The sequence below is a fragment of the Protopterus annectens genome, chromosome 4.part1, assembly GCF_019279795.1.
Source record: "Protopterus annectens isolate FY-2018-M chromosome 4.part1, PAN1.0, whole genome shotgun sequence".
NCBI classification, from domain to species: Eukaryota; Metazoa; Chordata; order Ceratodontiformes; family Protopteridae; genus Protopterus; species Protopterus annectens.
Genome location: NC_056734.1, coordinates 104317824 through 104342567, shown reverse-complemented (window position 1 = coordinate 104342567; position 24744 = coordinate 104317824). Strand labels below are relative to the sequence as shown.

At 43.4% G+C, this 24744-nt stretch overlaps 1 protein-coding gene across 3 annotated transcripts in view; it reads left to right on the top strand.

Annotated features, from left to right (window-relative positions):
• YEATS2 (YEATS domain containing 2) overlaps nt 1-24744 on the top strand; it is a 1703429-nt gene that overhangs the window by 328883 nt on the left and 1349802 nt on the right. For all 3 annotated transcript variants that reach the window (XM_044070010.1, XM_044070009.1, XM_044070008.1), the window contains exon 8: nt 15143-15254. In XM_044070010.1, coding sequence (XP_043925945.1) covers nt 15143-15254 — 112 coding nt within the window. The remainder of the gene's footprint in view (nt 1-15142; nt 15255-24744) is intronic.

Sequence of the window (24744 nt, the reverse complement as noted above, 5' to 3'; positions counted from 1 at the left end):
ATGCTGCAGTCCTTCTGCATTTGTATGCTAAACAGGCACCATCAGTCAAGCGTGCCTACCTTCTCCCAGAGATTTTGGATAACTACCCCATAGTGGAATTTATTAGAGATTATTTTGCATTGTTGTGTGTCTGCTAGTGCTACTGAAGTTTTTTTTTCTAAAAAGAGTAACAATCCTGAGCATGGAAATAAAATTTCCATACAAAGATTTTCATAGCCTGTGCCCTTTTTTTCTTTTTTGCTTTGGCCCACAGCATGACATGGATAGCTGTTTGCATTGTTCAAAGTTTACCTAAAAGGACAATTCACCGTAGAACTAAATCTCTCTGTGACCACATTGCTTAAAAAAAGGTGCATACCTGATACCATGTCTCCATGTTCCTGGCTGTGGCTTCTGGTAATTATGCTTCCAGAAGTGCAGGCATTCTGAAAAGCATCCAGAAGAGAAGAAACTGAAAATCCGTGACAAGCTGAGCAAATCCAGGGTATACCTGAGTCTAGTGACACTGGGATCAAGGAGGTGCATTTACATTCCCTGTCTTTGGAGTCTGTTTTGGCTGAGGCCTCTGGCATGACTCTCTGGAGGCCATCACATAATTTGTTTAAGGCATGTCCTCACAGGCCAAAACCACTCTGAAGTTGGTCAGCTTTAACTCATTCCTTCCAATAGAGATCTTATTGAGTTTGTATTCTAATATCTTTAAAACAATAACTGTTACTTGAAAACTCTAAATGGCAAACTATTCGGCACTAAGTAATATTTACAGTGGCTGTATTCATTTAATTTTAGGTTCATAACTGAATAAGCACAGTAGTATAAATGTGATGATGTAGAAACAGCTTACAGTATCTCAGTAGCTATTCAAGCTACACAGATAGTGCCAGCAGCGATTTTTTCATAGATTGGTGTGATTTCACATGAAGATAAGCAGTTCTGTCTTTGTCACTTGATTATTGAGATACTTAGAGAAATGAGAACATTGCAATACAAGTAAATAATATATAGACAGTGTTCAATTCTGCACTTGACAGCGGTCAAATATCATTGTGTTTGCCACTGTGTAAGCTTCAAGATAACATTTTCTAATATCTTGTATGTAGTGTGGTTTTGGAAATATTAATGCAAATATGAACAAGAAATAGTTGGCACTTGGAAGCATCAGTAAAATGTAACTGCAGAAACCTAGGCTGTAATGAGTTAAGGTGTCTTTGAGGGCTTTTTCTGCCTATGCCTCAGTTTTTGTTCAGTGAAGGGGAGAACATCGCTCAGTCTGTTATTCCAAGTGAACGTTTTCAGAGACTGAGCTATGGTCATCAGCAAACATCCATTCACCAAGGCCTCTAAGATGGCCCTCTATTAGAAACTTTGGCCCAGAACTACCTTGGTCTAGACCAAGCAGATCTTCAGCCCAACCAACGATGTTCATCATGTTACCCTGCTGCAGTCATCACACTCTGTTATCTTGTCGTCAGGCAGTCGGCCTGAATTACAAAGTCTTGGTCCGGCGTCGGTTGCTGTCGCTTCTTCCCTGACAGCAGTGCGCCAGGGGTATATATAATGCATCCGACTCAATTTTCTTCCGTCTGTCTTGCTGCGCGCTGCCCGAAGCAGAAGCAGTTCGCAAGTGCCGGTTGGCCGACTCCTGAGATTTTCGAAGTCGAATTTCAGATCCGAAGTCTTCAATAAAGCCAAGTACCCCGTTGGGGAAACTTTTCTTGCCTCAGACCGATGTCAGAAAAAGTTAACAATTGTATTTCTTGTGGGAAGTAAATACCTCATAAGGATTTTCATTCTTACTCTATACCTTGCCTAGGCCCAGACCACGACGTTACTGGTTGTCGCTTTTGTGCTCGGTTCAATAAGTGTATTATAAAAAGACGCTTTGATTTCGCACGACACTACTTCTTTAGAAAATTTAACTACATAATGCCGTCGGAGCAACCGACTACCGGCGTGCACAAAAAAACGCAAGGATAAGGACAGGCAGCCTAGACCCAAGCCAGACTCCGAGGCCTCGGCTGGGCCGGTCTCCAGTTCACCGGTTTTCAGTGAGGCTCCTACGCAGCCCCTGTCTACCGCAGATTTGGAACCCAAGACCGCTTCGGAGCCTTTGGCGGAGAGTGCTAGGCCCTCGCAGCCATTTTGTTTAGCCCCTACCGACGACACTGCAGAAACACCTTTGGTTTCTGAAGGTGTCTTCAGACCGACGACACTCACCATAAAAACGTATCCTAAGCTTAAGACTCCTATTAAGCCAAAAAAGACTGCACTTCAGTCTCCAGTTCAAGGCCCCATGCGTAAGAAACAGATGCTTAAAGCGGCAGAAGATTTGATCTCTTTAATCAGGGGTTCCCAACCCCCCCCCCCCGACAAAAGGCCTAGACAAGAGGAAGATTATGCCTCCTCTGATCAAGTGTCTATTTCCTCAGGCTCCTCTGAGGGCCAAGATTACTCTTTTCCCCCTTATGAAGATTCTGATGCTGAGGATTCCATTCCCTCAGCTTCTCCCCCTGAAGACTACTCCTTTGGGGAAACTTTACACACTATGAGGGAACATTTTCACTGGGAAGGTCAGGACTACTCTGACTCTAAGAAAAGGCTCAGATAGTTTCTTTTACTCCCCCAGCACAGACCTCTTGCCATCCCCCTAGTTTTAGACATTGTGGATGATGTTTACTTAGAATCTAGTTTGAATCCAGATTCCCTGCCTCCTGCTCCAGCCAAACCAAACAGATGTTATAGAGTGCCTGACTCCCACAAATTCCTTTATAAAAGCCCTGTTGCTGATCCAGAGACCATCTCCCAGGGTCCCAAAGGGGCTAAGGCTTCTATAGCAAAAAAATCCTGTACCCTCTGAAAGGGACTCCAGAGCACTAGACAGGTGGGGGAAAAAGGTTTACACCTCAGCCACTCTAGCTATGAGAGCACTAAATTGTCATTTTCACATGCTAAAATATCAGCAATTTCTGATGTCTCAGTTAAGACAAAAAATGAGCACACTCCCTCAACAGTCTGAATTGAAAGAAATGCAGGATCTGTTGCATGCAACTGAACAGGTGGGCAAACATACTTTACAATGTGGGTTTGATTCTTTAGAGGCTTCCTGCAGAGCAGCTGTCACTGGGTCTGTTATACGTAGGCATGCTTGGTTAAAGGAACAAACTCTGCCTGATCATGTTAAAGCAAAGCTTCTAGATGCTCCCTTACAGCAGGATGTCCTATTTGGAGTTAAAGCAGAAGTGTCTTAAAGAAAATGGAGGATAAGGCAAAATCTATGCAGACAGTCAAAGATTTTCTACAGCTACAGCCCCCTCACTTCAGCAGAAATTGGCCAACAAAAAATTGGTCCTTTCCAGCTACTGACAGACCACAGAGGGGTAAATACAAACGCCCAAGAGGCAGAGGGCAACCACAAGCCCAATACAAACCTCGACAATGGGGCACTGCAACACAGAAGGGAGGAGAAGACAGGCCCCAAACTACTAGAAGGCAAACTCAATGACTTGCACCTCATATGGCCAAGCAGCACTCTCTTGGCAGCTCCCTTGGGAGGAAAACTAGCACTTTTTTTAGACAACTGGCACATCGTCACAAAGGACAAATGGGTCCTAGACATAATTTCACGAGGATACAGATTCCATTTCCACACCTTGCCAACAAAAAGAGGAATGCCAAACCTGCCACAAAATCAATGGGCAGAGGCACAAAAACAAATTGCAGCTCTCATTGACATGAGAGCCATTTAACTGGTACCTACACGGGAGCAAGGCCAAGGATTTTTCTCAAGACTCTTTCTAGTCCCCAGAAAGGACAATGCCTGGAGACCAATTCTGGACCGTTCATTTCTAAACACCTTCTTACAAGTACCCAAATTCAAGATGCTAACACAGCAGCAGCTTCTACCCATGTTGGGCAAGAAAGCATGGCTAGTAACGTTGGACCTCAAGGAGGCATACCTGCATGTCCCTATCAGACAAAGTTGCAGAAGATACCTCCGTTTCATTGCAGGTTCAACCCATTACCAATTCTCTGCACTGCCCTTTGGCTTATCCACTGCGCCCAGGGTCTTCACAAAATACGTGGCACCAGTAATTGCATACTGCAAACAAAGAGGAATTCAAATATACCCATACCTGGACAACTGCTTCATCCAAGCAGAAAGCAAGGACATCCTCTTACAACATCTGGCTTTTGTAAAACATCTTCTAAGTTGCCTGGGGTACACAGTAAACGAAAAGAAATCAAAACTAGTAGCCTCACAAAATATGACATTCCTGGGTGCCAGCTTGAATACAACGGCCCAGAAGGCTTATCTGACGCCAGACAAACAACTACAACTGACTCAATATTTCAAAACAATGGCAACAAAGACCCAACTCCCTGCAAGAAAAATTCTGCAGGCCTTGGGCTTCATGGCATCTTGCATACTACTAATACCATTTGCAAAGCTGCATATGAGGAAATTACAGTGGTACCTAAAAAGCGTATGGTCTCAACACAGCCACAGCTTGGACACAATGATATCTCTCATTCCCTGCCTTCAACAAGAGTTTCTGTGGTGGTCACAGGCATGTCACCTCAACATGGGTCAGCCTTTCACCTTGCCCCCAGCCAGGCAAACTATGACAACAGATGCATCGGACTACGCCTGGGGGGCACACATGGCAGGACAGTGCATTCAAGGCATATGGACTGCAGATCAAAGGAATCTGCACATCAATCAAAAAGAGATGCTAGCTGTACAGAATGCTTTGACAGCCTTCAAGAACCTCTTACATCCAGGACAACTTACAATAAGGACGGACAACATCACAGTAATGTGATACATAAACAAACAAGGGGGTACACACTCCTATCCTCTATGCAGGCAAGCAATGACCTTGTGGAACACAGCACTGGCTTACCAAGTTCAGTTACAAGCTCAATTCCTGCCGGGAAAAAAGAACACATTGGCAGACGACCTCAGCAGAAACATCATGGATCCCCACGAGTGGAAACTGGATCCACAAGTATTTGCAATGATAACTCAAAAATGGGGTCTCACAGACATAGACCTGTTTGCCAGCCCCCAAAACTATCAGCTAACAAAATTTTGTACAAGGACACTTCACCATCAAGCTTGGAAAGTGGACGCAATCTCATTCAGTTGGAAAAACCTGACGGTATATGCCTTCCCTCCATTGCCTCTTCTCACAAAGGTGCTTCTGAAAGTCAGAAAGTAGAGACCACGACTGATATTCATAGCCCCAGACTGGCCACGCCAGCACTGGTACCCACTATTAAGGAATATGGCCCAGGGCCCACCTTGGATTTTACCACAAATTGCCCATTTGCTCACACAGCAAAACAATCAGATTCTACACAGCCAACTCAAAACCTTAAATTTGGCTGCATGGCAAATCACCTAAGCGTCCAGCCAGCTCCTCTTCCTGAAGCATTTATGGATGTTATTCTGGAAGCTAGGAGGCCCAGCACCAGGAAGGCATACTCGGACAAATGGAAAAGGTTTTGCGCCTGGAACCAAGCTAAAGGCCAAAATTCCCTTCAGCCTCACATGCCTCAGATTCTACAGTATTTAACTGAGATGTTGCACAAAGGACTTTCTTTTTCTTCCATTAAAATCCACGCATCAGCTATTTCAGTCCACTACAACACAGATCCACCCTTATTTTCACATCCACTTCTAAGGCAGTTCCTCAGAGGGGCAAAAAACATTAGGCCTCCCAGGAGAGCACCTACACCAACATGGGACCTCAATTTTGTTCTGGAAAAACTTACGCTGCCTCCCTTTGAACCAGCTTTCTCTGCTGATCTAAAGTTTATGTCATGGAAGACTGCCCTGCTGCTAGCAATAACTTCAGCCAGAAGAGTCTCAGAGCTGCAGGCACTAATGGCAGTGGAACCTTTCCTCATTTTCCATCAAAACAGAGTTTCTCTACGAACTAATCCTTTCTTCATGCCTACGGTGGTATCCAGTGTGGCTTTAAATCAAACCATCCACTTACCCACCTTCTTTTCAAATACACAGAACAAAGGAGAAAGACTCCTGCATTCCTTGGACATTCACAGGCAACTTCGTTACTACTTGGATAAAACTAAGGTTTTCAGAAAATCTGACCAGCTCTTTGTATCCTATGCTACAGCTTCGCAAGGGAAGGCTATATCAAAACAGACCATTTCCAAATGGATAGGACATTGCATTCGTTTTTGCAATACCCATCATGGAAAACCAGTTTCTGCTACCATAAGGCCCCACTCTACCAGGTCAACAGCTACAGCCTTCCTCAGGGGGGTCCCAACCAAGGAGATTTTGGAAGCTGCAACTTGGAGTTCAGTACACACCTTCACCAAACACTACCACTTGCCACTTTTACTCAAAGACTAGACCTGGCTTCGCCACTGCAGTTCTGCAGGGCCTTCTAGCCTCCGCTAACCCTCTTTGACTCCTCCTCCCATCCTTAGCTTTGGGATTCTACCCAAGTGTGATGACTGCAGCAGGGTAACACAATGAACATATTACAGTTTTGTACCTACCATAAATGTAAATGTTCGAGTGTACACCCTGCTGCAGTCCAGGTTACCCTCCCTCCATCCCCTCTGATCTGACTAAATCTTTACAATACCTTCCTGATGTATTTGCTTATAGCTGGAGGGATGTTGTGTTTGTGCTAAATTTCTTAAATTGGTACTAATTACTGACCACCTTTTTGGGAGCACCTGACATCTGGGGCGAGAAAAACTGAAGAAAATGGCGTCGGATGCATTATATATACCCCTGTCGCACTGACGTTCGGGAAGAAGCGACAGCAACCGACGCCGGACCAAGGCTTTGGAATTCAGGCCGACTGTGGGACTGGCTGACGACAAGATAACCGAGTGTGATGACTGCAGCAGGGTGTACACTCGAACATCTACATTTATGGTAGGTACAAAACTGTACTTTTCAGGCCTCTGTCCAGATGGGTCAGTATTTCCTGAGCTTTCTAAGAGCCAAGAAGACAACTCCAAAAGTCCTGGAGGAGTCTAGGATTCCTTCTAAGAAGAGGAGGATGGATCCTACCGTAGGTGTTTATTCAGGTACTCCATATCCAAGGACAGACAAGCTGGCCTATGTAGATCAGATCCCCCCACCTTATTTTGTGTATCTGGCACAAATGGTACCCTGTCCTCTGCTTCCCCCTTAGGATCTCTCATTTGGAGATACCCTTCTTAAGATAAAAGAAGCATACCATAGAAATGTCAGGGAGCAGTCTATAGCCCTGCTTGTGTAATACACTACTTTTTTAGTCTTGTGAGACCTAAAACCAATTGCTGTCCCTCCAGTCATAGAGGTCTTGTAAGTTGTATTTGTCTGTGCATCACAGTTGCTAAACTACCTTACGTATGCTCCAAGGAGACTTGAGTGTAGTTCTGTAGGGTCTAGAATTCCGTCACATTTACACTTGGCTGATGTAGCATTGGTGACCATGGATTCCAGCAAGGAGCCATCTACACCTTCATCCAAGAAATGCATGCCTGATGACAGGGAAAGTAGGATTGTCAACCACTTTGAAAACAAAGCTTACTCATCTACTGCACTGCCTTTTAGGGCCTCAAACTGTCAGATGCCAATGCAGAAACGTAAGGATTCCCACCTTGACAGGCTGAGGGCTATGGTAGAGGAGATCTTTGATAAGTACCTGTAGCAGGAGGTACTTTATTTGTACAGCCTCACTTTGTACGTTAACAAGCACCCTAAGAAGTATTGCTGTGGTGTACTGGATGCATCATACAGGGCAGCAGCCATAGAATTGGTGTTTCAGATGCTTGCCTGGCTGAGGAAGCAGCCACTGACAGATCATTTATTTATTTATTTCAGTTTGTTTACCGCTGTAATACATTGATCACTGTAGACCATTTGTAGGCACAGCCTGGGTGAAGATGTTCAGAAAAAAAAAGAAAATAGAAGAGTCACAACGCACAGTAATCACATAAGGTAGATTATCCTATAGACAATTGATACAATATGTAAATAATAATAGCAGAATAGAAAATCAAATGTGAATTCATTTTAGTATTAAATAATGAGAGGGAAGCAACAGCTGAGAACAGTGGATCAAAGTAGAAGTGCTGCAGGTGAGGAGGAATTAGGTTACAAGGCCAGTGTAGAAGCACTTGCAATCAGATATTTGATGAAGGTGTATTTTGAGTTCAGCTCAGAAGGTGAGGAAAGGAGACTTCTTTAAGGTGAAGGGGGAGGGAATTATCAGAGTTTGGGTGCAAGAATGGAGAAGCAATGTCCAGTGAGTACAGTTTAGTTTGGGGTGTCAAGAGTGAGGAAGTTAATTGGGAGAGGTTGTAGGGGTGGTTTTATTATGGAGTTTGGCTGCAAGAGGCGGAAAGGCACCTGATTGAATTATTTTGAAAATGAGACACCCTAAGAGTAGCTCAACTCTTTAGGACACTTGTAGCCATTTGGCCTTGGAGAGGGTGAAGCAGTGGTGTTCCTAAAAGGAGGAATTGGAAATGAATCAGCAGATTTTGTTTTTTGTGGACTGTAGAGTGGATCAGTCTTTTTTTTAGATGTTGTGGCTATGACAAGGAACCCATATTGAAGTTGTGCAAGGAGGAGTCCTTTGCCTTTTGCAGCTCTAGCTGGTCTGGAGAGAAAGGGAGATATTTTCCAAGACCAGAATAAAAGAGAACTGATTTTTTTCCTGGTGTTTTAAGTGTGGCTTTGGAAGTAAAGTGACTGTTATAGCCATAAATCCAAATATTTTAAGGATGTGGTTGTTTGTAATGGGAAACAACTCAGCTTTAGTGAGGTTCATAATATCATACTTTTTGTTTTAAAGGGTTTGGGAGTAGTTTATGGTTGTTCAGCCAAGAATTAAGGGAGTAGAGGCCAGACTGAAGCTGGGTTTAAATAGCTGAATGTGACTGACTGGACAGAAGAATAACTATGTCGTCTGCATAAACGGTAATAGGAAGGTTAGGGAGATTAGAGGGTAGCTTATTAACAGAGACTGAAAACAAAAGAGGGACTAGTATGGACCCTGGGGAACTCCTCTGCTAAGGGATGCTGGCAGTGATAGGGATGGACCTAATTTGACTCTGAAATGCCTTTCTGTTAAAAAATGTTGGAACCAGGTTGACAGTGTTTGGGCTAGCCCCGATTTCTTGAAGGGAGTAAAGGAGCACTAAGTGGTCAGTAATGTCAAATGTTTTGGTAAGGTCAATGAAGAGCACTCCTGAAAGGTTTCCTTTATCCATGTTGAGAAAGATCTCATCTGTAAGTGTCTATAGTGCTGTCATTCTGCTTCAACTAACCCAGAATCTGCTGTTTAAGAGTGATGAGGTTGATATTGGATGTAAGTGGACAATTGGTTGTAGATTAGTTTTTCAAGTATTTTCTCAAGTGTAGGGAGGATGTAGATTGGGCAAAGTGGGAGGTGTTTACTGGCTGAGGCTGTTTGGGAAGTGGTTTAACCAGAGCGGTTTTCCGTATGTGTGGCCTTGTATTTTGAATTAAGCAGAGGTTGTAAATATGCAGAAGAGGTGTAGCAAGAAAGTATTTGCAGTTATGATGTAAACCAAGGGAGTAGGTACATCCAGGGGATATAATTTTGAGAAGTGGAACAAGTTTTTTTGTGTGTTATTTTCTTAAAATAGGAGATGGGGATAAAAGGAGGAAGCTAAAAGGAGGCAAGGGCTATGTGATTTGGGGGAGGGAGAGAGAGAGAGGTTGTGGTACTAGGGAGGTGGCTTAATTCATTGAGAAAGTCAGAGGTTGAGAGTTGGCCTTGAGAGATCTGGTTGGTGACAGGAGAGGAGGTGGGATCAGTGGATTTATGGCCTGTGAAAAGATGTACTTTTATTTATCTTTTAAAAGAACTTCTTAATGTAGCCCTAACCAAGGGCCTCCTCTTCAGACTCCCCTGTCAAGAAAGCGTTCAAGAGACTAGAGAAATAGGGGGAGGACCATGCAGTTAGTCCAGCGATTTTTTTTCACTCCCAAGCTCCAAAATTCAGCAGGAATTACTATAACGAATCTTGGCCCCTCTTCTCTATACAGGAGAATGACAATTGCCAGAAAAGGTGGAAAATGAGATATAGCAAAGATTGGCAAGCAGCATGTAAACTCACATCTGGGGGTGCTTCAAGGCCATAACTCCCAGAGGAAAATAGGTCTGTCTAGGCCATAGCTCTCAGATGATATAGCTGTGATGTAGTTGTGCTGCCATCTCTAGAAAATTCTGCCTCAACTCTTCCTGCCTCTAAATCAGAGCACTCCTCCCTCTGCCTCTGTATGAATAGGTGACCATCTGGGTGGGAGCAAGAGACCCTAAGCCTACTGGGACAGAGTTATACAAGCTGCATTTCCTTAGCAGACCTAAATTTGTAAGCATCCTTCCTGCTTCAGTGGAAAAAGCTCATTTAGTTCCACCTTGGATAGAGAATTTGCAAGGAAAAGGAGGCATAGAAAATGTTCCAGTAGGGGAAAAGTGTGCATGATTTTACTCAGGACAGTTTCTTCTGCCTAGAAAGGAAGGTAACTGAAGGCCCACTTTGAACCTGTCAAGGCTAAAGAAATATTTAATAGTCGCAAAGTTCAAAAGGCAGCATCCCAAAGTACTGCTTTTGAAGATATTTTTGAGTGTTCTTGGAGCCAGATTCCCAGCTTCTATTCTCTAAGAAAAAACGATAGGCGATTTAGGGTGCAGGAACAACATGAGCAATAATATGTGTATATATATATATATATATATATCAGGATCTATTGCATTTAGTCAAATTACATTTGGTCAAAAATGATTTCAGGTAGACCCCTTCACCGAAAATGCATTTCACTGAAAACCCATTTGGTCGAAAATGGAATATAGCCCCTGCCCCACTGCAGTACGACCCTGGAGTGAGAATATAAAGTAAGGGGGAATGTGGGGGGCACAGCCCCCCACATAATTGCAGTGTATGCACTATGATATACATGTGTATCCATAAAAAATACACTGAAACATATGTCAGTAAAAACTAGTTGCAAAATGTGGCGGGCTGTGCCCCCCCCCCCCACTAACTGTATATTCTCACTCCAGGGTCGCACTGCAGTGGGGAAGGGGCTATATTCCATTTTCGACCAAATGGAATTCGACCAAACGAGCTTTCAATCAAATGAGGTTTCAGTGAAGTGGGCTGCCTGAAATCATTTTTGACCAAATGTAATTCGACTAAAAGCTATAGACCCGTATATATATATATATATATATATATATATATATATATATATATATATATATATATATATATATATATATATATATATATATATATATATATATATATATATATATACACACACACACACACACACACACACACACACACACACACACACACACACACACACACATATACATATATATATATATATATATATATAGATAGTATAAAAATTTAGTGGCCCTGCTTGCAGTGGTCTCATTGGATAATTGTAGGGGATATGAAGTGACACGCAGTTTAAACACTGTTTCTGGTGATAGGGAGGTCAGAATCATAGAGTTGGAAAGAAAGTTTGTACATCAGTAACTTTGGTTATTAGGTTGTCATCTACCAGAACCATTTAATTTAGTACGATGGTGACGTCAAAACATCTGGAGGAGTTGGCACAGGACGTTTCAGATGAGGCTGTAATAGATACAATGGCGAAACTTGACTCTCTGTCAGGTTTAGCAATGTTGCCATTAATGCCTCTGCTATGGCAGCAGTTTTCAGGTGCATTTCTCACAAGATGATTGACTGAGGATACAACCTTTCCCAAATGAGGTTAAGTAAAAGTTCTACAATGCAGCATAGAGAATGAGCTGTTTTTGGTACCACCCTCTTAAGAGGTTTTTAAATAGTTAGAATTGGAAAAAAAATGAATAAGGCTGTACGTTTTTCCTTTTTTTCACCCTAACCCTGCTACAGAACAGTAGCGTCTGTGGCTGGACCACTTTACAGGGGATTTGACAGGTGACACATTTGGAATGTGGACGTGATTAGTGTTGGTGGCAGTACTGTCAACAAAGAGGGAGATCCTGTTAAGCCATCTGAGGTTCTTATCAGCTCAGTCTAGTTTGTAGCTTCCATACTCCACCTCCAAGCCTCCTACATAGTAGATTCTTTAGTTTTGGGGGAATTAGACCCTCCTGACTTTGGACCTGTGGGTTTTGGATGTTGTGAACACAGATTGTACATTCTCCATCTTAATTATCCTTTTTCATCCAGTCTGAAATGTCTGGCCTGAAAGACTTTCTTTTTTTTAATAAAGAAAAAATTCCTTTAAAAACAATGGTACATCACATTAATGTTAAAGTAGTAAACACACTTTTCATTCCTCAGTACAAGCTTCAACATTTAGAATTATATTCTTTACATTCTTATAGTTACACATCTCTTAATCATTGTTTTTATGTTGAGCAACATTGTGAATTAGAATTTCTTCTGTGAGGACCATTGCTGGGAAAACAGTAACTTATATATTCATTAAATGTAACCAGAAGGGTGGAGCAGTGACTGTGATCTGGACGTCTGGGGTTCAGCTGGCAGCTCTGGCACTGGAAGAATCTGGGAGGGAGAGGAATGAAAGAGCATGGCTGGCTTGCCCCTCCCTGGGGAGTTGGGTGTTGGCACTTAGTGAGCACATGGATGGTGCAGTTTCTCTGTTTGAACTCAGGGAAACCACTGCTTGTGGTCAAAGACAGGAGGGTGGGGCTGCTTACTAGTGATCCTTTTTGCATGGTCAGCCCGTTGGATGTGAGATGATGTACACTTTTTCTAAATAATGAGCAGTGACAAAAACATCAACCAAAGAAAATGATGTCAGTGTTCCACAGTGCATACACTGAGGCATTAACTCAGAATATGTAAGGAATAAACGTAGCACACATCCTCTACTAATATATGTATGTTCATGAAAGGACTAGCCACCTGGCAGTGTGAACGTTGGCTTTAGATGATTGTCACTGTTGAAGTGAAACCCTGACCCCATGTGCAGAAATGGGAAAAAGTGTTGTCGATGGATAAAGGGGGAAAAATATAAAAAAAACCAAAAAAACGTGCAATAATGCTGATTGCATAAATGTGCACACCCTTAAACCAATACTTTGTTAAAGCACCTTTTGATTTAATTACAACATTCAGTCTTTTTGGTTAGGAGTTTATCAGCATGGCACATCTTGACTTGGCAATATTTGCCCACTCTTCCTTGCAAAAGAGCTCCACATCTGTCAGATTGCGAGGGCATCTCTTGTGCACAGCCCTCTTCAGGTCACCCCACAGACTTTCTATTGGATTTAAGTCTGGGCTCTGGCTGGGCCATTCCAAAACTTTAATTTTTTTCTGGTGAATCCATCCTTTTGTTGATTTGCATGTATGCTTGGGGTCATTATCATGTTGAAAGGTGAAATTCCTCTTAATCTTCAGCTTTCTAGCAGACGACTGAAGGTTTTGGACCAAAAGTGACTTGTGACTGGGATTTGGAACTGTTCATAATTCCCTCCACCTTGACTAAAGCCGCAGTTCCAGCTGAAGAAAAGCACCCCCAAAGCATGAGAGTGCCACCACCATGCTTCACTGTGGGGATGGAGTTCTTTTGGTGATGCAAAATGTTTTTGTGCCAAACGTTCCTTTTGGAATTGTGGCCAGAAATTTCAGCCTTGGTCTCATCAGACCATAACACATTTTCCCAAATGCTTTTGGAAGACTTGATGTGTTTTGCAAATTTTAGCCAGGCCTGGATTTTTTTTTTGTGCAAGAAAAGGCTTTCTTCTTGTAACCCTTCCCCATAGTCCTGACATGTGGAGAATATGGGAGATTTTTGTTGCATGTAGTACACAATCAGTACTTGCCAGAAATTCCTGCAGCTCCTTCAGTGTTACTGTAGGTCTCTTGGCAGCCTCTCTGACCAGTTTTCGTCTTGCCTTTTCATCAATTTTGGAGGGATGTCCAGTTCTTTGCAGCGTCACTGTTGTCTCATATTTTCTCCACTTTTTGATGACTGTCTTCACTGTGTTCCATGGTATATCCAATGCTGTAGAAATGTGTGTGTACCCTTCTCCAGACTGATACCTTTCAGCAGTGAGATCCCTTTGATGCTTTGTAAGCTCTCTGCAAACCATGGCTTTTGTTGTAGCAGGCAACTGAGTAAATGTAGGAAAAATCCTACGAGGACAGCTGGACTTGGGGTTAATCAGAGTCTCTTTAATTGATGGCAGGTGTGTACCCAAGAAGACTGAATGCTGTAATTAAACCAAAAAGTGCTTCAACAAAATATTAGTTTAAGGGTGTGCACGCTTACGCAACCAGCTTATTGTACGTTTTTTCCCCCCTAACAGATTTGTTTGTTTTTCAATTGAATTGTACAGATTATAGGTCACATTAAAGGTGGGAAAAGTTTTGAAATGATTTATTGTGGTCTCATTTTTTTATATCACAAAAACCTGGCATTTTAACAGGGGTGTGTACACTTTTTATATCCACTGTGTAATATAGAAACACACACACATATGTATATATATATATATATATATATATATATATATATATATATATAAAACATTTAATACACACACGTGTGTGTGTGTGTGTGTGTGTGTGTGTGTGTGTGTGTATATATATATATATATATATAATTTAATACACACACACACACCTGTCTAATGCACTGGGTTAAATTTCAAGTAACTATGTAGCAAGACTGATGAGCACATCCATGGGGTCAAAGGAAACTGGTTGGTAAAACTATTCTTTAGAGGATAGCAGTGTTTGTGAAAAGTATCTTGTGTTATGGTTAATTTTACAATGCTTTGTACTTGAAGAGCTACTCTTATGGTTAGTAGAGTTATCCGCAGTTTTTTTGTGTTCTTTAAGATTGTAATAACTCTAGTCAGACAGGAAGAATTTGTATGTGTTGTGGGGAAGCTCTGCACTCCTCTTTCTTCTGCATTCGTTGATGTAAGTTTCTATGGAGTTGTGTATTTATAGGGAACAAAATTCTGCCATAGGTCATTTTTAGTGCATTTTTCTGTCTGTAAGAAAACTGTTTAATGGAAATGCCTCTTATTTTTAGCTGTAGGATAACTGAATATTTTGTATTTTGATAAATTTTCTTTCATATCTTTCTTAGGGAGCCACCATTTCATTTGACAAGAAGAGGGTGGGGAGAGTTTCCTGTCCGGGTACAGATTCATTTCAAAGATTCTCGGAACAAAAGAATAGACATCATCCACAATCTGAAGGTATGCACTACTTTACCAGATCCCGTTGTAATTTTCAGCTAGCATTGTTAGGCTTTAGAGAAACCGATACCTATCTGTGCTTTAGCAGTAGAAGAGCACGTTGCTCAGTGCTGCTGGCAACAACTATTATGTAGAAGAGCAATTTCTTGCTTTGTTTATATTTATATTTATGTTAAAAGTAGAATGTTTTTTTTTTTTTTTTTATACAAAACATAAAGTATTTTTCAGGTCTTATATTGAAGTACGGAACTGATGTGTGTGTTCACCTAACCCTCCTGTACATTATCAGCTGATATTAATGTTATAGGCTCTTTGTATAGGGCATTATTTTAACTGTCTTTCTAAAGCCCCCCCCCTTTTTTTTGTTTCAGATGTTACCTGTGTTTTTGGTATCAGTTTCATTTCCTTTTTTATGTAAAAAGGGCAGTGTGTGACCAAACAATAAGGTCTGCCTATGTGTCGAGGTACCGTAATGGCATGGTGTCATGTAAATTTCTTATTGATTCTTTTGTTCTGTTACAGGAAAGTAGTCGTGGTGAAAAGTGTTGAAGCAGAGGCTTAAAACGTTCTTGATTTTATAACAAGAACAGCTATCATGACCTGCTTATTGTACAGGCTTCTAATGTGATTATGCTGATATGCAGAAACTAAGCATAGGGATGTTAAATCAAGCGGTTAGTGAAGCTGTCTTGCAATGCATTCCATCTTTGCTTATTGATAAGACAGTGTGTGTTTAGTGTTTCATAGTTTCATAGTACAGTACTAGGCTATCTGCCCTGGGGGCATTTGTAAGCCTAGCCATAGTTATGTGGCTGTACAAAAATTGTACAGAATAAATTTAGAATACTGTGCCTCTGTCTAGTAGTGACACAATGAAGGTCCCCTTATATAATAGAATTAGTTTACTGTGCCCCTGTCTAGCAGTGACACAGATGTGACCCCTGGGGTAAACTTACGATCTCCCATCCACTCATCAAGATTTCTCTTGAAAAGAGTCAGTGAGGGGCTCTGCCTAATACGAACTGGGATCCTGTTCCAAAGCCTGGGAAGCCTCTGGGTTATGAATCTATCCCTCCAGCATGTCCTATTCATACTTGTGCCGAGGTTTAAGTCTTTAGCTCTCGTGGTCCTGATGGATTTGGATTTTTTGAGGTGGAGCATGTCTATCAGATCCTGATTGGACATGGCCTTGTACGTCAGGCAGAGATCACCTCTGAGCAGGCGGTATGCTACTGAATAGAGCTGAAGTTTCTTTAGTCTGGCAGAATAAGACATATGTTGGAGACCCTTGATCCTCTTGGTGAGGTACTTTTGTGGTCTCTGCAGCTGTTGCAAATGCCGGGTGAGGTACATACCAAATGGGGCATTGTACTCAATCATGGGTCTGATGAGGGAGGAATATAGGGGTACAATGACATCCTTGGATCTGGATGTGAATCCCTTCATGATGAGGTGTGCAAGGTAGAATGTTTTTCTAACCACTTTGGCAACGTGGGTGTCAAGTGAGAGGTCACTGTCGACTTGGGTTCCTAGGTCTCTGATTACTTTTTCTGTACTCAGTGGGTTGCTGTCTATGTGATAATTTGTGGGTACTTTGTTTTTCCCAAAGGGGATGGCTATACATTTTTTGGCATTTAGTTTAAGGCCGTGACTCAGGCACCAGTTGTCCGTTTCTGTGAGGCCTTTTTGTAGGATGTGTGTGTCTGCTGGTGTATTGACTATGGTGCCTAGTTTGCAGTCATCTGCGAACTTTGTCAGCCACAGCCCTCCCATGTTTTCTTTAACATCTGAGAGATAAATGCCGAACAAGAGGGGTCCCAGGACAGATCCCTGTGAGACACCACTTGTGACTGGCTTTGAGTCTGGCATTGCTCCAGCGATTTTAACTTTATGGGTTCTGTCCTTTAGCCAGTTTGCAACCCACCATCTAGTGACATAAAGGTTTACCTTTAAGCTGTTGAGCTTATCTATGTTGCCTGAGTGGGGTATTGTGTCGAAGGCCTTAGCCAAGTCCAGGTATGCTGTATGGACTGCTTTGCCCTCATCAATGGCTCTAGTGACTGTTTCGAAAAAGTCAACCAGGTTTAAAAGGCAGGATCTGCCCTTTACAAAGCCGAACTGGGTGGGGTCAAGTGTCTGTAGGTCCCCTATGTCTCTGTTTGAGTTCCATAATGATTCATAATGATTCTTTCCATAGCTTTGCAGACCAGGCTGGTTAAGCTTATGGGGCGGTAGTTTCCATTTAAATACTTCAGATTGTTTTCCCTTGCATTATGTTTAAATACAAGCTACTAACATTTCTCTTAAATAATTGATTTCAGTTCATCTCTTAAAATTGTTTTAAAGGTTTAGTTGTGTTCTAACATTTGGCTTCTCTGGAATGACTGATGTCAGATGTTGCTTTCCTGATGTATGAACTTAGCTATTCTTGATGCCCTGACTGGGACAACTTGCCAGGAAGCTGGGATGCTACTCTGAGCGTATTTCCCTTAACCTTTAAATGGTCTGATAATGTGTTTCAAAGTTGCTAAAATATGCTTGAGCCTGTGAGGTTGTGCATATTGTTGGAACAGCACCAGTGGTGTAGAATGATGAAGCCCTGCCGATAACCCAAGTGACTTCAGTAAGAGTAATGGCTGAAGTGCTTGTTGATGCATTGGGAGTATGTATATGCCCTTCCGTGTGTGTTTTGTGTGTGTCTGTGTGTGTGCACACGTGCGAGCGGGGGGGGGGGGATTAGAGTAACAATGGTCTTATCATAGTAAGTTACTAGGCTATTGGCCCTGAGGCCCTTACAAGCCTAGCCAAGAATTTAGTGGATGTTCTGACAAGTCAGCATCCGATGCCCCTGTCCAGCAGGGACACAGGTGGAATCCCAGGGGTGTATTTTCCGTTCCCCTTCCGGTTATCCAGGTTGCATTTAAAAAGGGTTAATAAGGTACTCTGCTTGATGTGGTGTGGGAGTCTATTCCACAGAAGGGGGAGTCTCTGGGACACATCTGTCCTGCCAACAAGTCCTGTTGATGTCACAGACCAGGTTGAGGTCACACGTGCGGGTTACCTGAGTGGAGGTTGACTTGCGGATATTCAGCAGTCCTGTCAAGGTGGAGTCTGAGATTGCTTTGTATGCCAGACAGAAGTTACTGTTGAGGAGTCTGTAGGAGACTGAGTAGAGGGACAGGGCTTTTAGCCTATATGTGTAGGGTAGATGTTAGAGGCCCCGAATTCTCCTCGTGAGGAACCTCTGTGGTCTTTCCAACTGTTGCATGTGCTTTGTGAGGTACAAGCGGAAAAGGGCATTGTACTCCGTAATGAGTCTTATAAGGGAAGAATACAGGAATGTTATGACCACCTTGTCCCTGGATGAGATGCCCTTACTAATGAGGTGGGCCATGTAGCAAGCTTTCCTTACAACGGAGGCAATTTGGTGGTCAAAGGTCAGTTTGCTATCAAACTGGGTGCCAGAGTCCCTCATGACTGATTGGGTGCTTAGGACCTTATTATTAATATGATAATTTGTGGTGATGTCACTCTCCCCAAAGGAGATAATGATGCATTTTTTGGCATTCAGTTTGAGGCCATGTTTCTACCACCAGTCATATGTTTGAGTGAGACCCTCTTGGAGATGTCCACATCACTAGGGGAGTGGATGACAGTGCCTAGCTTGCAGTCATCTGCAAACTTAGTCAGTCATAGTCCACTGGTTTTAGACTGCACCTCAGAAAAGTATATTTCAAACAACAAAGGCTCCAAGACTGATCCCTGGCATGACCTCCCTTTGATGAAACTAAGCTGTGTGGGATTAAGTGTTTGGAGGTTGCCAGTGTCCTTGATAATCTGCTCCATGGCCTTGCAGAGCAGGCCAGTTAGGCTGATGGGTCTATAATTTCTTGTATCGGTGGACGCTCCACCTTTGTGCAAAGGGATGACAGTGGCTGTCTTCCACTCTGCTTTGGTTGAATAGGGTGCCTAGTGGTGCTGCAAGTTCCTATTTGAGTTCATGTAGGATGCAGCCTAGGATGTTATCTGGTCCCATGGAGGCTGTATTTTTTGCCTTTGAGAGGGCAGTGATGACTTGCTCCCTAGAGATAAGGGGAGGGGGCAGGTGCTGGGGATGTCTTGATTTACTGATTGGGGGGACAGAGGGGTGAAGTTTTCACTGAACCTGTCTGCCAGCAGGTTGGCTATATCTACGGCTTTTGTGTATGTGGTGAGCATGACCACCAGTTCTGAGCAGATCTGGGTGCTTCCCTTGAGATTGCGGACATATGGAAAAAAAAAAAGCTTTGTGATCGTCTTTAGTAGATGTGGCCAGCTTGGACTTGAAGTTTGCTTTGTGCTCTTATTTGCTTGCTCAGGCTAAGGAGAGATTGCTTCCAATCAGACACCTGCTCCTTCTTGGTCCTGGACAGCAGTTTTTTCTTTTTATTATAGAGTTTATTTATTGCAGATGCCCACCAGACAGGTTTACTCTTCCTTGAGGAGGAGGATTTTGTTTTGTTGGGTATTCCTGATTCCATGCAGCTATATATATGTGCTCGTATAGTACTTTGGTGTTGGTTTGGACATATGTGCCAGTTCCTGTGGAGGGGGAGGGAGCTGTGAAGCTGTTTATACCTTCCCTCAGGAGGTTGTAGTCAGCTTTCGAGAAATTTGTTTTGTTTGACCTTATCTAGATGGTGATTGGTGGAGATGGTGACTTTAAAAGTGAGCTCTCTCTGGTCAGATCTTACCAGGGAGGATGACACTGTAGGGATGCTGCAGTGGATTTTATGTTGGTTAATACCAAGTCCAAGATATTTCCAGCTCTTTTGGGGGTGTCAGCCAGCTGATCCAAGGCATTTTCATAGTCAAAATCAAGGAATCCCTGGGCATTTGTGCTTTGGCATGAGACAGAGAGGATGACACTGTAGGGATGCTGCAGTGGATTTTATGTTGGTTAATACCAAGTCCAAGATATTTCCAGCTCTTTTGGGGGTGTCAGTCAGCTGATCCAAGGCATTTGCATAGACAAAATCAAGGAATCCCTGGGCATTTGTGCTTTGGCATGAGAAGTTCTTCCAATCTATGGTTGGATAGTTAAAAGTCACCCAGGATCAGGGTAAAGGGTTGAATCTTGATAGACTCCAATAGGTCCAGATAGGTGGAGTGGACATTTTGAGTCCAAGTTGGGGGCATGTAGCTAGCTATGATTTGAATAGGGGTTCTGTCAATTGTTAACTGCACCTAGAGTGTCTCCTGTACTGTTTGACTAGCCTGGAGGTCTGCATGTCTTTTATATATATATATTGCAACTCCACCTTATTTTGCTTTGTTGCACACGGTTTGGGGTTTGAATGTATGATAGAATGAGTAACAGTATGGGTGCGGTGCTCTCCTCAGCTTTGAACCAGGTTTCTGTGATTGCATAAATGTCAGCATCTTCCAGGGTTAAGAATGCTTGCAATGAATGCAGTTTCATGTTTAGACTCCTAGAGTTTAGCAGCATGACCTTTAATTTGTGTTTTGATGAACTTTTCATTTTGATAGTTTTGACCTCCTGGCATTGCCTAAAAAAGGCACTATGGGGTAGGCAAGAGCCTTTGCTAGGAGCCTGAAGCCCAAGGGAGACAGATGCAGGCAATCTCTGGCAAAGCATCGTGGTTTGTCAATCATGTCTTCCCAGCCTGTCAGGTACTGGATCCCCATGGAATGACGCCAGAAACTAAGGCAATTGTTAAAGTCAGTCATTTTCTGTTTGTATTGAAGCATTATTCTGAGTGATGGTAGAATTCTGCTTAAGGTTAGGAACATCCCTGCCTGGGGCACACATTCGGTGAGCACTATCGTGTCTCTCTTCATGTTGTCCAGGGAGGTGTATCTCAAGTCGTTCACGCCAGCATGGACCGTGACAGAGTCATGACAGTAAGTTTTGATAGACTTGAGTGCATGGGTGGTTGTTGTGGATTCTGGCACCTGACAAACAACTAACAGTGGCTTTCTCCTTATCCAGTCTGGTGAGGGGCACATCTGTTTGTCTCACAATGGTGTTTCCTATGACTGATACGTTGTGTGTATGTTTAGGCCTTAGTGGCTGTGAGAGACAGGTTTGTGAACTGTGTGTGGTATGGTGGGCATTGGAGTTTGTGTGTTTATTCCTCTGAGGTCTCTTTTGTTTGGGTATGTTTTTGTTGAGAGCCTTCACATGTGTGGGTGTGTGTTGTGTAGGTGTGGGTAGTGGTTGAGGTCTGGGATTTATGTTGCCAGCCTTCTCCATACCAGATATACTGGCTTGCTAGGGAGAGAGCATTGACTCTAGGATTTTATTGTAATTGCGTCTCTCACAAATTGTGTTCCTAGGTGATAGTAGTAGAGGATTGTCCATGTACATGAGGCAATTGCTGCACTGTCTTAGGACACCCACATGTCAACCAGACTGGAAGGAGAAAGTGTACGAAATTGTCCATCCATATTTGTCCGGATCTGAGGGAAAGAGGCCAGAGAGAGCTAACAGGGTAAAGGATGGAAGGTCTGAGAGTAGTACTACTAGGTGATCACACAAGTGCTACTAAGGGAAAATTTGTAGCTGGAATACCTCACAAAGTGTTAAAAACAGTGCAGCTGCAGATGTCCTTCAAGGATGCATCTGCAGTCCTTACAAATGGGTTGTCCTGTCGTCAGGCAGCCCTTCGGTCGGCCGGATTCCAAAGTCTGGGCCTGGCCTCGGCTGGTGTCGCACTTCACCCGACGTCACAGCTGCAGTTTTTCGGGTATAAAGGCATCAGCCGACGCCATTTTCCTCAGTCTTTCTTGCCGCGTGGCTCGGAAGCAGAAGCTGTTCGCAAGTGCCGGTCGGTCAGAACCAGAGATTACTACTACCGAATACTACTTCGAAGACTTCTAAAAAGCTAAGTACCCCGTTGGGGACTCTTTCTTGCCTCAGCCGATGTCAGAAAAAGTGAATAACTGTTTAACTTGTGGGAAACAAATACCTCATAAAGATTTCCACTCTTACTGCTTACCTTGTCTAGGCCCAGACCACAACGTCGCAGCTTGTCTAGCCTGTGCTTCTTTTAACCGGCGGACGCTTAGACGTCGGTCGGAGTTTGCTGAGGAGTTTTTCGGCTCCGATTTTGCTTATATTATGCCGTCGGATCCTCCGACTTCGCAAATATCTAAGAAACGCAAGGAAAAGGACCGACACTCGCGGTCCGCGGTTTCAGCCGAAACCGCGGTTAAGCCAACCGCGAGTGTATCGGTTTCGGCTGAAACCGAGCTAGCGGTCCCTCCTTCAGCCGAAAACTTTCCTTCAGCCGAGGCCTCTTCCAACCTCGTGGAATCGGCTTCTGATATCCCACCTGCTGTTACAGTTTCTCAGGAATTATCAGACACTATTCCCTTGGATGTTTCAACCCCTGCACGTGGAGCTGCTAGGCCACCTGCAGCCATGTCCATTAAGGCCTTTGCCAGGGCTAAAGCAGCTAAAACTACTAAATCTGTGCCTGCAAAGCCCCCCTCTCACAGGCCTAGCTCTAGTTCACAAATGCTTAGTTTAGCAGAGGATCTTATCTCTTTAATCCGAGGATCCCAACCACAACCAGACAGGGCCTCTCACCCACCTCCAGAGAAGAGGCCCAGAGCTGACCCCCCTGAGCCAGTGTCTACAGATGATTCCTCTGATGACTCAAATGATACAGACCCTCCAGAGGCCCCATACTCCCCTTATGAAGACTCTGATGGTGAAGAGTCCATTCCTTCTGCCTCTCCGCCTGAGGAATTTTCCTTTGGGGAAACCCTGCATGCTATGAGGGAACACCTAAGGCTGTAGCAGCCTCCTCTACCAAAAACCCCCTCCCCTCTGAAAGGGAATCGAGATCCTTAGAGAGATGGGGTAAAAAAGTTTACACGTCTGCTACTCTTTCAGCTAGGGCCTTGAACTGTCAATTTCACATGATGCAGTATCAAGAATTTTTGCTAGATCAGTTAACCAAAAAAGTGTCTTCAGATGAAACAGTAGACAAGAAATATGTGCAGGAAATGGTACATAACATTCAACAAGTCAGTAACCATTCCCTAAAATGCGGCTATGATGCACTGGAGGCTTCGTTTAGATCAGCCATGACTTGCACAGTCATCAGAAGGCATGCATGGCTAAAAGAACAGGCATTACCAGACCATATCAAATCAAAGCTATTGGATGCTCCTATGGATAAGATCAATTTGTTTGGCTCTCCAGCACAACAAGTTCTGAAGAAGATGGAAGAGAAGGCAAAATCTGTCCAAACAGTAAAAGATTTCTTACAGGTCCAACCTCCGAGGTTTAGCAGGAATTGGCCCTCCAAGAATTGGTCCTTTCCAGACTCCTCCAGAACTCAGAGAGTCAGGAATAGGCGTTCAAGAGGCAGAAGCCAATCCAGGGGTGCCTACAGAGGCTGTCAGTGGCAGGGCAACAACCAACGAGGCACAGCCACAGACACAGCCACCACCACAACTACTGGTCAATCACAGTGACTTGGCTCTGGCACTGCCTACCAGGGAACAACTGCAAGCACCCTTAGGCGGGAAGCTAGCCTTATTTACAACAAACTGGCATTACATCACAAGAGACAACTGGATTTTACAGATAATAGACCAAGGTTACAGGTTTCACTTCCATACTCTACCAGGGAAGAGAGGAATGCCAAACCTACCTCCAAATCAAAAGACAGAAGCACAAAAACAGATTTCCCAATTATTAAGGATGAGAGCTGTAGAAAAGGTACCATCTATGGAGCAGGGCAAGGGATTTTACTCCAGACTCTTCCTGGTACCAAGAAAAGAAGGCAAATGGAGACCTATTCTCGACTTGTCCGCTTTAAACACATTCCTCATCGTTCCAAAATTCAAAATGCTGACCCTACAGCAGCTTCTTCCCATGCTGGGCTAGGAGTCTTGGCTGGTGACTCTAGATCTCAAGGAGGCATACCTGCACGTCCCCATATGACCAAACTGCAGAAGATACCTCAGATTTCTTGCAGGATCAGAGCATTATCAATTCTCAGCATTGCCTTTTGGCTTATCTGCTGCGCCCAGAGTGTTCACGAAATGCCTGGCATCAGTAATTGCTCATTGCAGGCTTCAGGGAATCCAAATCTACCCATACCTGGACGACTGCCTGATACAAGCGGACAACAAAAGCAAGCTAGCAGAAGATTTACAAAGGGTCATTTATCTGCTAAAAGCCCTGGGATACACAGTCAATATAAAAAAGTCAAGGCTGATTCCATCCCAGAGAATAACCTTTTTGGGTGCAGAGTTGGACACATCAAGGCAAATGGCATTCCTAACAGTAGAAAAACAGGAGCAGCTACCTCTCTACTTCTTGGCCTTAACAAAACAGAACCATCTGACAGCAAGAAAAGTTCTGCAAGCCTTGGGCTTCATGGCATCATGCATAATATTGGTTCCTCATGCCAGGCTGCATATGAGAAAACTACAGTGGTACCTAAGGAATTTATGGTCTCAACACAAG